Source organism: Electrophorus electricus, chromosome 15 (genome assembly GCF_013358815.1).
Source record: "Electrophorus electricus isolate fEleEle1 chromosome 15, fEleEle1.pri, whole genome shotgun sequence".
In the NCBI taxonomy this organism is placed as follows: Eukaryota; Metazoa; Chordata; class Actinopteri; order Gymnotiformes; family Gymnotidae; genus Electrophorus; species Electrophorus electricus.
Genome location: NC_049549.1, coordinates 9501717 through 9516716, shown reverse-complemented (window position 1 = coordinate 9516716; position 15000 = coordinate 9501717). Strand labels below are relative to the sequence as shown.

The window sequence follows — 15000 nt, the reverse complement described above, 5'->3', positions numbered from 1 at the left end:
ATGCGTTTGATGTGGACCGGAACATTTCGGCCTGCATTATTCCGTTCAGGTCATTCTGAGTCTGCTTGCTTCTTTGATTCAGAGATCAGACACTGATCAGACCATTATGGGACTTCAAACGAGTGACCTAAAAGACAAAGCAAACAAACAACCCCCCACCTCACCTGAGAACCCCCCCCCCTCCTTCCCTCCCATAAAAAAGAAGAGCATGGCAGCTCTCTCAAACATTCCTCTAATCTGCAGGGGCTTTATTTCACACTCCACCACCAACCCACTCTGCCGTGGGCGTAAGACGTGGTGCAAGGAAAACGGTTCCTGTTGAAATGGAGAACATGACTTCAGCCTTTCAGCACCGTCAGAGTGTGATTACTCGCAGTGGCCAGGAGGTCTAAACGGAACTTGGGCTTTTACTGTGAACGCTGGGCTCAAAGACCGGCAGCTTACCAGTCAAACGAATGAGGAGGTGAGACAGACAGAGAGAGAGAGAGAGATAGATACCGGGAGAGAGACAGAGACAGAGAGAGTGATTACGGGCCGGGTCAGAGTCAAGGACGTGTACAGAGAGACAGACAAAGAGAAGAAGGAGGCAGTAAGCCGATAGTTGGAAGTTGATTTTAGACCGGAGAGTGTCCAAACCCACGCCCACGCCCACGCCCACGCCCACGCCCACACACCAGCACCACGCCCACGCCCACGCCCACACACCAGCACCACGCCCACGCCCACACACCAGCACCACGCCCACACACCAGCACTACGCCCACGCCCACACACCAGCACCACACCCACGCCCACACACCAGCACCATGCCCACGCCCACGCCCACGCCCACACACCAGCACCACGCCCACGCCCACGCCCACACACAGCACCACACCCACGCCCACACACCAGCACTACGCCCACGCCCACACACCAGCACCACGCCCACGCCCACACCCACGCCCACACACCAGCACCACGCCCACGCTCACACACCAGCACCACGCCCACGGCCACACCCATGCGCACGGCCATGCCCACACACCAACACCACGGCCACGCCCACGCCCACACACCAGCACCATGCCCACGCCCACATCCATGCCCACACACCAGCACCACGCCCACGCCCACACACCAGCACCACACCCACGCCCACACACCAGCACCACACCCACGCCCACACACCAGCACCACGCCCACGGCCACACCCATGCGCACGGCCATGCCCACACACCAACAACACGCCCATGCCCACGCCCACACACCAGCACCACACCCACACACCAGTACCACGCCCACGGCCACACCCACACACCAGCACCACTCCCACGCCCACGCCCACACACCAGCAGCACACCCACGGCCACGGCCACGGCCACGCCCACACACCAGCACCACGCCCACGGCCACGCCCACGCAGTGTGCTGGTTTACTGCTTTTCGTCCTTCAGAACATTGCGCCGTGTGTCTGTTGATGCTTCTCCCACTTTCTCACCCACTTCATCTCTCTTCGTTCAGTTCGCCATTACATAAACTACCGTTTACAGGATATTCTTTTTTTCTTTCTCTCTCTCTGTCTCCCCTCTTTCTCTTTTCTGTCTCTCAGGGAGGTGTTGGAGCACAGGAAGTCAGTGGTGTGTGCTGGTCTGCCATCTACGGAGCTGCATGAGAACCACAGGGGCACCCTGGCAGCACCCCTCCCCCCCGACAAACGAGGTGTGTGTGTGTGCGTGTGTGTGTATGTGTGTGTGTGTGTGAGTGTTTGTGTGCGTGTGTGTGCGTGCGTGTGTGTGTATGCGTGTGTGTGTATGTGTGTGTATGCGTGTGTGTATGTGTGTGTATGCGTGTCTGTGTGTGTGTGTATGCGTGTGTGTGTGTGCATGTGTCTGTGTGTGCGTGCGTGTGTGTGTGTGTGTGCGCGTGTGTATGTGTGTGCGTGTGTGTTTGTGTGTATGCGTGTGTGCGTGTGTGTCTGTGTGTGTATGCGTGTGTGTGTATGCGTGTGTGTGTGTGTATGTGTGTGTGCGCGTGTGTATGCGTGTGTGTGTGTGTATGCGTGTGTGTGTGTGTGTGCGTGTGTGTCTGTGTGTGTGTGTGTATGCGTGTGTGTGTGTGTGTGTGTGTGTGTGTATGCGTGTGTGTGTGTGTGTGTGTGTGTGTGTATGCGTGTGTGTGTGTGTGTGTGTGTCCACGTGTGATTGCGTGCATTGTAGATGCCCCCGGAAATTCTGAGAACAAAAAGGACTTGATTACACTGCACTGCACACAATAGTGTGGTCACTGTGTTTGTGTTTGTTTGAGTGTGTGTGTGCATGAAAAGGGGTAATGGAGAGGTAGGTAATGACAACTCATTCACACTGCTGAACTTTCAGTCCAACATCTACTGACTACCACAAACTTCTTATTCTCTCTCTCTGGTGTTCCCATGGTGACGTGCAGATTCAGGCTCTAATCGCTATTTTTACCGCATTAACAATGGGCCCTCACGGCAGAAGCATGGAGCAAGCACTGAGTGTGTGTGATGTGTGGGTGTACTCACATTTTAGTCTTGTGTAGCATATATTATGTAATATATTCAGTGCTTTGTTTCTCTCTCTCTCTCTCTCTCTCTCTCTCTCTCTCTCTCTCTCTCAATTTAATTCAGTTCAAAAGGTGCTTTATTGGCATGACAAATAATGGTGCATCTGTTTTGCCAAAGCTTGTGTTACAGAGTTTGAGAGTATTAAAGAATAATACAACAAGAAATCTCTCTCTCTCTCTCTCTCTCTCTCTCTCTCTCTCTCTCTCTCTCTCTCTCTCTCTCTCTCTCTCGCTCTCTTTCTCTCTCTTTCTCATAGCTGTGATCATTCCTTTGGTTGATGAGGATGAAAATGTTGTCATATCGCTTGTGCTGGTGAGTTTGCTATATTCTCTCCCACCATAAAAGCAAACTATTGTCTCTCTCTCACACACACACAGACACAGACACAAATAAAATGGCATATCCACAGCACAATGCTGAGTGCATAATAGAGAGGTTTGCATACTTTGGATCATGATGCTTGTTGAAGCCTGACGAGGATTTAATGAGCTTTTACAGAAAGAGGAGGAGCAGGCGTCTGTGTCTCGCCCACATGACCCCATCAGGAAGCGCCATCTCTGCCCTGCTTTTGGCAGGATCTCTGGAATGCCGTGTCTTAGATTCGGACTTCTGGAGTGATTTGAACCTGGGCTGGTGCGCCAGTCTAGGTGGGAAATGTAATAGGATTCCTCCCAGTGATGACGGTTTCGGGAACACTCGTTGGCAGGTGGGCTGCCGCGGAATTATGACCCCAGCAGTGGATCGTCCCTGTAGCACTTGCTCAGGCTCTTTGGAAAACCTTTTCCCATTCTCACGCTTTGGAGATACGGAAACAAATGCCTCTGAGAAAGGAACGAACGTAAACAGCTCGAGAATACTGAAATAAATCAGTCGATTGGTCTGTTCGCGTGGTGACATTTAAAGTGTCACTGCAGGTTTGTGCAGTCGAATTGCAGGTTTCAGCCAAAACGGCCACCACTGGACCCCTGTGAAGGGACAACTTCATGACCAAATTCTAATTTATATGAGCTTTGATTAAAGATTGGAGATTTGAAGACCTCAGCAAGGTTATAATGGAGTTAATATGATTACATCTCTTGCTGTGATTACTTTTTACTGGGAAATGGAACATTTGACACTAGCCAGTTCTGGAGTTAGGCAGTACTGCTCTAGTTAGCCCACGCCTCTAGCTCATGTCAGTAGTCCATTATTAAGCTGAATCAGGTGTGTTGGAATATACTGAACCACTGACTTATATGCTCTTCTCATTCTGGCATTCCTTTAAAGCGATCTCAACAATAAAACTGAGATCGCGCACAAATTATATTTTCAATGATCTGTAATTTAATTTGGTTAGTAATTAAAGTGTCACGGGTGAAGAACATGCAGACAAAGAGAAAGAAAGAGAAGTGAACGCGAGCCTCCAACTGAAGCATTTAATTAAATGAATGCAACCGAAACTGAACATAAAAGCACACTAATGTGAACAAAAGAGCATCGTAACATCGATGACCGACATCGCGCATACGAACTAAACAGGTTTAAATAACAAAACAAAATCACATCATAACCCCCAGGTGGTGTGGCTACTGATGTCCAACACACACTCAGGGAGGCGTGGACAAACATAAAAAAAGACATTTGACAAGGCAAACAAGGGAATAATATTTATGGCATTTAGCTGACACTTTTATCCAAACTTAAGGTTAAGGGCTCTGACGCTTTAAATGCTGCAGTTCCCGGTGTGTCAAAAAAGACGTGCGAGGGTAAACCCAGGTGAGCTAGTTTTGGTGTGTGTAACGCATGTCATGCAGTTAACACTACGGATGTAAGACATTTCCATTTCAACCTGTCACCATTCCCGCCAGCAAAATGGCTCCAGCCGTTCAGGGGCTCATCCCAGATGCAGCGCAACAATTCCGGCGTGCCAAAGCATTCTCTGAGTTTTCTGATTAAATATTCTCTGCCCTTAAACTCCTGGCACACCTGCGTTCCAGCGGGCGGCGGGAGACGCGGGATTCCTTGATGCTCCGTGCTGGAGCAAAAAATTAGCAAATACGCAGTGAGGCCGCAATGAGGGATCACAGCCCACAGCACGAAAGTCCTGGGTCAAAGCACGCAGAGACAGACTCACACACATCCTCTGACTCTGCCTGTCTTGCCTTGTGTGTGTGTGCCATACACACACACATTCTGTCGGTGTAGGATTCAAGAGAACAAATCTCAAAGTATTTAAAATATATGTATAGCGTTAGAGTCTTATATGAAGCATTCAGGAAACTTTCATTTAAGACAACGAGAACAGAAACATACTTTGTTCAAAACTAGCCAACATGGCTCTTCATTCCTAGGTCAGAATTGCCTAATATTCCAATGAGATTGCATGATTGACAGCCTGCTCGAGCACAACTGCATGCAATGGGGGGGAGAATGTAGCATGTGTAGCCAGGAACCTACCCATGATTAAACAGATGCAAATCATTCGGAAGTTGAGGTGGCAGGTAAACCACAGACGGAATGGTGAGTTTGTATGTCCCCTGTCAGGCCACAAAGGAAACTCCAGGGTTAGACACACATGGGTAGCTGAGTGAATAGTTGCATAGAACTCGCTGAACAAAATTGACTCCCTCCCTACAGTCAATGCAATGAGTCAATGCTGTGAGTTTTCCTATAGTTAATTCTGATCTAACGCCTGATCGTATAAGATGCAGTCTTGATGTCAGCGGGACGCCATGATTTGTGTGAGACCGTATGATCTATAAAATCAAAGTTATGTCTTCATAGAATCTGTCGCTTCAAGACAGACCGATAAATCATGTTGATCCATGAGTGCCAGCATTAAAGCCACCGTTTCAGTTTGACAAAATGCCAAAACGCAAAGATACAAATTATATTGGAAATCTGTCAAAGGCATGCACTCGCTAGCTGGGTCTCTCAGATTCACTGTGTGTGTAGGAGGGGCTTGCTGACTGCTGACAGGAAAGCTTATGTAAGGTTTACCCAACGTAATACCCATTTTCCCTCCGAAGGGGAGATGTTCTGGTGAAATAAGTGAGGCATCTGGTGGACTTTGGACTGGGTTTCAGAGGACAAACTTTGTAAATTCTGCGCTAAAAGGGACAGATTAACCCAATTAGACCGAAAACACAGAGGGTCCAGGACTGTGTGCGTGCGTGTGTGTGTGTAGTTGATGGTGCCTACAGTATGAAAATATGTTACTAAAACATCACTCAGATCACCAGCCTTTCAAGATTCAGAGTAAAGTAACTGACCTAAAAAGAGTGTGTGAAGAGACAGAAAAACTCATTCCTTCTCATCTTCACTTCGGTATCTCGACAGGTTTGCTGCCAAAAGCTGACAGATCAGGATGAGCAGAATCTTAATCTTCTGGAGAAGCACGTAAGACTCACACACACATGCGTGCGTACACACACATGCATGCACGCACGCGCACACACACACACACACACACACAAAAGCAGCAGTTGGAGGATATGGCTTTTCTTATTTCCTGCACTGTTGTTTATAAGACCGTCTAGCAAAGTGAATTCTGGTCAGCTGGAACAGTTCCTCTCACGTCTAGGTAGCCACCACAGATTAGCCAGCATGCTAACAGCCAAAGGACCACACACAGACACCACTGAAGCATTTGATTTTTCTTTCTTTTTTTTTTTTTAGTAAATGAATGGACACACACTCAGACCACGCACACTCACGCAAGCTTCCGAAAGTAGAGCAACCTTCCCCTTTTCTAGTGTGTTTGCTGGTATGTGTATGGCCCTCAGTATTGTGAAGCTTGTTCTGTCAGAGCTACAGTAATGTGCAGTGAATTGTTATCAGTGGGCTGTTGAGTGCTGTAGTGTTTTTCAGAAAGGTGTGTTATAATCGGTGTGTGTGTGTGTTGTTCAGAGATTTGATGGTTCTGAAGCAGCAGGGTGGCAGGCCAGGAGGGGAACGCTTTAGTGACGAGGATTGCGTAAATGTGTGTGTTTGTGTGTATCGCCCAGCCTTGGCTTTGTTTGAAGTCTCTTTCCTCAGAGTTGCGCCTCACAAGAGCTCAGCTAGTTCCCCATAGTACCACAGGACACCCTAATAGAAGATATTGCATGCAGAGAGCGAGAGAGAAAAGAAACACAAACTGGGTGATCTCATGAGAGAGAGAGAGAGAGAGAGAGAGAGAGAGAGAGAGAGGGAGAGGGAGGAATGACCTTTCTAGAGAAAATAACAAAGACAAAGTAAAGAAACCCCAGGGAATGAGATGAAGGCTGTTTGGAAAACAGTTTGGATGACAAAAACCAGCACCATAAGGGCTGTTTTACCCAAAGTGAGTTTGATAGCCAGTCATTTCCCTTCTCATTTGGATGTGTGACTGAATCCATAGCAGGCCCGTTTGAATACATTAGTAATAATGTCTAGCTGAGATATAACCGCACGTGCGGGAGCTGGTGTGTTAATGTCTTCTTTCTGAACAGACCTCTATATTCTGCTTGACATTCACATTTTCCTTGTGTCCCTGCTAGCTTGCCGTAGCCTGTAAAAGAGTCTGGGCAATACAGAGGTCTTCAGACCGGCCGACAGCCCAATCCAGTGATGTAGCTCTCAGAGTCAACACCACCACCACGAAGGAAAGAGACTATAGAGAATTGGACCGCAAGATCCTGCAGCTCTGTGGTATGAAATACACACACACATACACACACACACACAGAGAGAGAGAGAGAGAGAGAGAGAGAGAGAGAGAGAAACCACAGACCCAAAACATAACCAAAACTCTGTGGTACATAAATACCCAATACACAAACACATACACACTCTTACGATCTCGATTATAGCCATCATATGGCATAATGTATTCAGATCTATTACCACAGCTAAAGCTTTATGGTAAAACACACACCAATAAACACAATTAGTCACAATGTTACATTGCTTTTAGTCACAAACATTCAAAATCCGGCATGTTGGAGACAGTGGCCCAGTTAAAACGCACGCTTTACGCCTGTCATCGTTTGTGTCAACAAGCGGCCTTCTAGCTGGAATTATCTGCTGATAAAAGCAGTGTGTGCCGTATGGACAGTCTCACATGTAGTCCGTGTAACTGCACAGGATTTCCAACAAAGTTCTAAGCAGCACAGTTATAGTTGAATTTTTTTTTATTTGTTCAGTTACTTGTAGCCTCTTGAAATAAAGGCACCATGCGTATAAATGGCACTTATCCCTATACGTGTCAGCCAACAGAGCTGAAAGAACCCTCCAATTAAACACCCATCATTAAAGCTCCACTTGTGCACTTTAACCTCATCATCGCTGTGAGAACAACTTTTAACACAAAGGTTACATTTAATAACATTATGAATATTAGGATATTAATATTAAGCAATGGCAAACTTTAGCATAAATAAATTATACCTAATGTTAACAAAATATTTAAAACCTTTGGCATGTCGCAGATTCATGGAAGCCCTTGTGTTCATCATAGCCAATTACCAGGTTGGCAGCAGTAAAGTCTAATATAAGTGTTAATTACTTATATTATATAACTTATGGTTTGGTAACGCTGGAGTTCGTTAACTGACACTGTAAATAATGTTAATAAAGGAAACCGTAATGTAAATTGTTAGTATCACTGTGTCATTTCAAATCCTATTTATGAGGATACTGAAAACAAACGACTGTATCACTGTCCCAATTACTATACAGATAGCACTGTACTGGGTCAGTTCTGTCTCTTTACGGGAGCTCCTTTGACTGGCAGTTAGGTGGTGCCTGAACTCTCCGTTAACTTTCGGAAGGCTCTTACTTCTTCCGCTTGCTCCCTAAACAAATTAGCCGTGCGCCATCCCCTCACAGACCGGCCCGACGCGCCCCTCGACTCCGGAGTAAACAGATTTGGAATAACCTGGGCGGCCGCGTTCCGCTCACTGGAAAGTTTGGCGGTATGTCACCTCTGTATGGACCGGCTTCACGTGGCGTGCTTGATTTCTGCCTGTCTCGCAGTCCTTCTAGAGCTCTCGAGCTTTGGAAGCAGCCATCCTGATCCCGAGCCGTGGCATGTGCCGGCTCTCGAAGACCTGGGCCTGATGCTTTTCCTGGGTTATGTGGGAACTGATTACGGGCCCAGTGAAGCCCGTGGGGTTTTGTCCCCAGCTTTGGCCTTGCGGGCTTTCTAACCGAGAGCTCTTCTGTCTTCCCCCGGTTCTCCTCTCTCGTGAAAAACTGTGGAACTAAACAGTATAGCATTATGTACTACAGTAGTATAGTATACTATGCTCTACATATTATAGTATAGCCTAGTATAACACAGTTTATTATAGCATAACATAGTACATAGTACTACAGTATAACTCAGTATAGCTGTGCAGCACAGTAGAGTGTGTACTGTAGATGATCTTACTTGCTTGATCCAACTTCCTAATAAATCGGAGTTAAATTATGCATTAGGCACAATCGAGATGGCCCATTTAGACTGTAATGACACATGAGCACTGTTATTATTGTTATTATTATTATTATATTGTTTTTATTATTTTAGCCTATTTTAATTTCTGCTATTTTGTTATGTTGCCTAGCATTAATTGTCAGCTAAATATAACATTAGTGTGCAATAATAACATTCAGTATTTGAAGCGAATATGCGGTCAACCTGAGCTGTTTTTTTTAACAATGATAACAATGCAAAAGTTTTATGCCATTGTTATTGGGGAATTGTGGTTAACTGACAGTCTGGAAGGATACACCAGACTTTGGATTTGTTCTAGGCTATGTTCGAAGGATCTTTCAGAATGAGAAAGTTAAGAAATGCGTCCTACCCAGACTGCGCTGTAAACTTGAAGATATGACTTTAAAGACTCCTGGACTATAATATGTTAGAAGATCACTCGAGTAACATCTGGCCAGTGTGATGATGATGAAGTCTGATCACGCATTTGGTCTTTCAGCACATTATCCCAGTGTACATTATGTTAATAGGCTGGAGGGAGAGCTCCAGGGTGTCATGTGTTCAATTCAAAACACAAAACAAAGAATACATCACAGTCCAAAAGAACATGGCTGTAGGCCAAATCAAACAACTTATGTTAAAAAAAGACATCTTAAGCTAATGTAAGACAAGCATGCACACTCATAGACATGTATGCACGCGCGCACACACACACACACACACACACACACACACACAACTCTACTAATTTTGTGGAGTCTCTAAGCATCTGCTTTGTTTCAGAGTTGCAGCAATGACAGCTCATCCTTATTTTCTCACACACACGCACGCACGCACACACACACACACACACACACACACACATACACGCACACACACACACACACACGCACACACACACACACACACACACACGCACACACACACACACACACACACACACACACACACACACACACGCACGCACGCACACTCCAGCACGAGCTATATCATGTATCACTGACAAGCAGATATACCAAATCTGGAGCTTTTAGATGCTAACACCTTTATCTGTGTTTGTATTTGCAATATATTCCATCACAGCTTAGACTTTGGTACAGCTGTGCTCTGCATTTGGGATTGTAAGGTTCCTTCACTAGGACTGTAGAGTCAGAAGCTCAGTATTGTGTGTCACATTGGACACACTCACATTTTACTGTTATGTGAGCATGCTTGTGATCCTTTGCTTAGGTCTGATCTGTAATCGTTCTGTTTATTATTATGTGCAGGAGAGCTGTATGATCTGGATGCTGCATCGCTTCAGCTTAAAGTCATCCACTATGTGAGTCATACAGACAAACGCACGCTCACATGCACACGCGCAAGTGCGCCGAGTCACGTGCCGACACATGTACTCATTAGAAGAAGTGTCAGCTACATCATAAAGCGCACATTCATGCACACACTAACATACCATAAAAATAAATGCAGAACTCTTCACAGAGTGTACACACATTCATGCTCGCATATACGCCACTCGCACACACACACACACACACACACACACACACACACACACACACACACTCATGAAGGCACTCTACCATGAGAGGTGTCCTTGGTTAGAGAAGCACATTATTGTAGAATTGATCTGTTCTCTCTCTCTCTTTATCTCTCTCTCTCTCTCTCGCTCTCTCTCTCTCTCTCTCTCTCTCTCTCTCTCTCTCTCTCTCTCTCCCCTTCTCTCTCTCTCTCTCTCTCTCTTTATTTTTGTGAGCGAGGCTGTATGCTCTCCTCTCCAGACTCTTGTGTGGTTGTGTATGGGAGAGTGTAAATATATATTTTATTTATGAGCAGTAGAGAGGTGAGACTTATTAAACCCAAATGGTCATGCATCTCAAGGGCATTCCTCAGCTTTGAAGACATAAGGAGAGCCCAGAGATTACTTTTCAAAAGACTGATATCACAGCCATTATCTCAGACAAATAATTAACCACAGAGGATTACTGAGTCTCCGCCTCCAGAAGCAGTCACGAATGACTTAACCCTTCATCTAGCACTAATGGCTTTCAGAAATTGATAGCGAAGAATTTTCGACGTTTCATAATGTGTGTGTGTGTGTGTGTATGTGTGCGTGTGGGCATGCGTGTGAATGTTTTTGTTGTATAGATTTGAAGGTTGCGTGTGTCATCTTCAGTCGGTTCTGTTGGCTGTTCGTGCAGAACTCTTGGCAGAATGTGTCCTCGCTATCAGAGAGACAAAGCAGGGAGACAGCTCCCACCCTCCCAATGTAGGATCTGGGAGAGTGAGACAGTAGGACTCATGAGGGTGAGACAGTAGGACTCATGAGGGTGAGACAGTAGAACTTATGAGGGTGAGACAGTAGGACTCATGAGGGTGAGACAGTCGGTGCACGTTCTCCAGACATGAATGAAACTCGTGTCTGGAAACCAAACAGAAAGCACAAACCACACACACACACTCACACACACACAAACACACACACACACACTCTCACACACAAACACACACACTCTCACACACAAACACACACACACAGACTTACACACACTCACACTCACACACACTCAATCACGCTCCATGGTGAATAGAGAAGTGTGTGATAGTGTTTGGGTGTAGAAAGAGTTTTGATGTGTGTGAGTTTGTGTTATGTCATGTGTGTGTGTGTGTGTGAGTTTGTGTGTGAGTGTGTGTGTGTGTATGTATTCTGATCAGTATTCTACATTTCCTTGCTCTTGTGTCCCAGGGTCAGCATTAGCATAAAAACCTTATCAGTGTTTACACAGATTCCTACCTCATATCAAAGCTGGAAAGCACTAACACAAAACTCCCTCCCTCTCTCTCTCTCTCTCTCTCTCTCTCTCTCTCTCTCTCTCTCTCGCTCTCTCTCTCTCTCACTTTCTCTCTCTCTCTCTCCATCTCTCAACTCCTTTCCATAGTGCAAGCAACACACACAGACACACACACACACACACACACACACACACACACACACAGTATATGCAGTCTCCTTCCACAAAGTGCATGTCAGTGTTGAATCATTGATCTTAATCTGATCTCTGCTGTTGAACAGTGGCGCATGAAGCCATCTCCTAACTGTAATATGCTCTAAGGCGATAACACCAGTGCGTTGTGCCTGTTTAGTCACACACCGCGTCTGTCACAAGCATTCAACCTGCCTTGCCCAAATAATGAGGGTTTTTATGAGTTACTGACTTGAAACATGATTGTTTAGCCACTTTCTGTCACAATGGATCACTGCAGTCCAATTTCTTCTTTGTCACTCTGTCTCTCTCTCTCTCTCTCTCTCTCTCTTTCTCTCTCTGTCTGTCTGTCTGCCTCTCTGTCTGTCTGTCTCTTTGTCTCTGTCTCTCTCTCTGTCTGTCTGCCTCTGTGTCTCTTTCTGTCTGTCTCTCTCTCTCTGTCTGTCTGTCTGTCTGCCTGCCTCTCTGTCTGTCTCTCTCTCTCTCTCTCTCTCTCTCTCTCTCTCTCTCTCTCTGTCTTCTGTTTTGTTTAGGTGAGCCCTGATTTCCCAGCATGGATGATTTATTTAAGTCCTCCATGTTTTGATCCATTTCCTCTTGTCTGAGTTTGTGTTTCTCCTTTTGCTCTGTTTCCTATATTTTTCCTCCCCTCCGAGTGAGTTTGTATCAGTTCCTGCTGTAAATCCTTTATGTCTAAACCATTGGACTCAGTAGTGATTGGATTTCATTTGTTAATGCAGCCTTGCTGGACTTGGAGACTGTGTGGGTGGGCGTGAGTGTGTGTGTGTGCATGTCTGTGTGAGTAGTTTCTCATTTTAGACATCTTCAAATTGCTTTAATGTTGGTATGTTTATACACACATACACACACTCATGTGATCTGATGTCAAAGCAACTGCAGTACAACAAACCTTGTAGCATAATTTAATACCTGGGCCACTAAAACTAAACAGCCACAGAAACTGAACTTTGGTATGGTACCTCCTTTCATATGGAGGGATAGACTGATGGATGGAGGGATGGACTTTCTGGTGCAGTGAAGGAATAATGATGGACGGATTTATGTTTTCTGTCTTTCAGCTGCAGAAAGAGACTCAGTCTCAGTGCTGCTGTCTTCTACTAGTGTCAGAAGACAACCATCAGCTCTTCTGCCAGGTGAACGTGAACACACACAAACACACACACACACACACACACACACACACACACACACACACACACACACACTAATTTCTTTGTGTATACACAGGTAGTGGGAGATAAAGTTCTGGAAGAGGAGATCAGCTTTCCTGTAAGTTGTCGTTTTTTTATGTATTCATTTTTCCTGCAAACCTACAAATGAAATGTGCCGCCCTGTATAATGAAGCACATGCACACTAAAGTAGCTATAGCTGTTTCCAGTGTTCTCCCCCTGTGGTGCATGTCTTCTCCCGCCGTGTGTCTAACCTCACGCGTCTAACCACCGCAGACGCACCCAGCGGGACGAGCCAGTCTCTCCATCAGCGCATTCCTCTCTCCCTGTGACCTCTGTGCACTCTCGCATTCCATCTGGGCCTCGTTAATTGTTTGCTTCAATCAGTGTGTCCTTTGATCGTTTCCTTAAACGAGGCGTTTGTTTCTTTCTAGTGTCTTCCTTTCTGAACTTGTTTTTGTTTTTCGCTGTTGTTTGCTCTCTTCCTCTAGCTGATGTTCGGCCGCTTTGGGCAGGTGGTGGAGAAAAAGAAACCCATCACCTTACAGGACATTAGCCAGGTAACACACACACACACACACACACACACACACACGGAGGTGGCGGGGTCCAGACCTTGTTATCCTCCCTGTTTCTGGTCTAATAGCATGTGCTTACCCTCCTGACTATGTCCAGTCACCTCTCCAACCGTCCAACGACAACTCCAAGTACAATCATCACACTCGCACATACAGAGAGAGCAAGACAGAGAGAGAGAGAGAGAGAGAGAGAGAGAGGGTGAGAAGGTGAGAGAAATGGACAGAGAAGAACAGAGGAACAGAGAGAACGGGGACAGAGAGAGAGAGAGAGAAAGAGTCAGGGAAAGAGGGGTCAGAGAGGAAGAGAGGGAGATGGAGAGAGTGAATAAGAAGGACAGAGAGAGAGGAAGAAGGTAAACGTAGAAAGTCCAGTGAGGTATACAGATTGTGATGGCTTGGGTTGAATAAACCAAAATGGCCCAGAGTGACATTCATGGCAAATTACTTTATAAATGAGCAGATCTGGCAGAGGCAAGCACTTCCGTGTTCCTCGTCACGGCAACAACAGCCCAAGGTGCACTGCAACATGGATGGATCACCTTACCTCACCTCATGTCACCTCACGTCACCTCACATCACCTTACCTCAGCTTACTTCACCTTACCTCACCTCAAGGTGCTTCCTCAGAGGCATTCCCTTCCATGCGGCACGTCTCCTCTGCCACGCAAATCCAGAAGAGGAGGAATTCTGTTTTGGGATTAATCACTGACTGTGCACAAACTGGGTTTCAGCCCGCCAAACATGCCTCTGACTCGGACTGCCGTGTGCACCCTTCGTTCGCACGCCACGTGAAAGCTCATCTGTTGTCGGAATCCGGGTCTCTGCTCATCCTTAAGCAACTCCTCGTTCCTCCACCTGTGAAATGACTCGGCGTGTTTCTTCAGCCAGAAATCTCCAGGACCGTATGCAGAAAGAATCATCCTGCATATATGAGTGGAGATGAAGATCTCTAGAAATCTTCTAAATATGAACTCTGGTCTGCCAACGGAAAAGCCAAGTTTAGTTACATAACAGTACTGAAAAATAATGGCTGCCAGGGATAGCAGATTGGTATGGAAAAGCTTTCAGAACATTAACATTGCTCAACGTTGCTATTCAAGCTGCTTGCCACCCACAGACGAGGACCCTCATCCACCAGATAAGCCTTACCAGTGTTTTGTTTGCCTTTTTGCTTGGAAAGGATGCAGTATTTTCCAAACCACACCGCTGCAGAGGAAGAGATGACAGCTACCTTCAAAAGGTCAAGCAAAGGAAATCCTGGACC

At 46.1% G+C, this 15000-nt stretch overlaps 1 protein-coding gene across 7 annotated transcripts in view; it reads left to right on the top strand.

Moving 5' to 3' along the window:
* Window positions 1–15000, top strand: part of LOC113581583 (cGMP-dependent 3',5'-cyclic phosphodiesterase) — a 168375-nt gene that overhangs the window by 140981 nt on the left and 12394 nt on the right. For all 7 annotated transcript variants that reach the window (XM_027016823.2, XM_027016822.2, XM_027016826.2 and 4 more), the window contains 8 exons: window positions 1591–1700; window positions 2822–2877; window positions 5884–5943; window positions 7065–7215; window positions 10252–10304; window positions 13047–13121; window positions 13216–13257; window positions 13650–13718. In XM_027016823.2, coding sequence (XP_026872624.2) covers window positions 1591–1700; window positions 2822–2877; window positions 5884–5943; window positions 7065–7215; window positions 10252–10304; window positions 13047–13121; window positions 13216–13257; window positions 13650–13718 — 616 coding nt within the window. The remainder of the gene's footprint in view (window positions 1–1590; window positions 1701–2821; window positions 2878–5883; window positions 5944–7064; window positions 7216–10251; window positions 10305–13046; window positions 13122–13215; window positions 13258–13649; window positions 13719–15000) is intronic.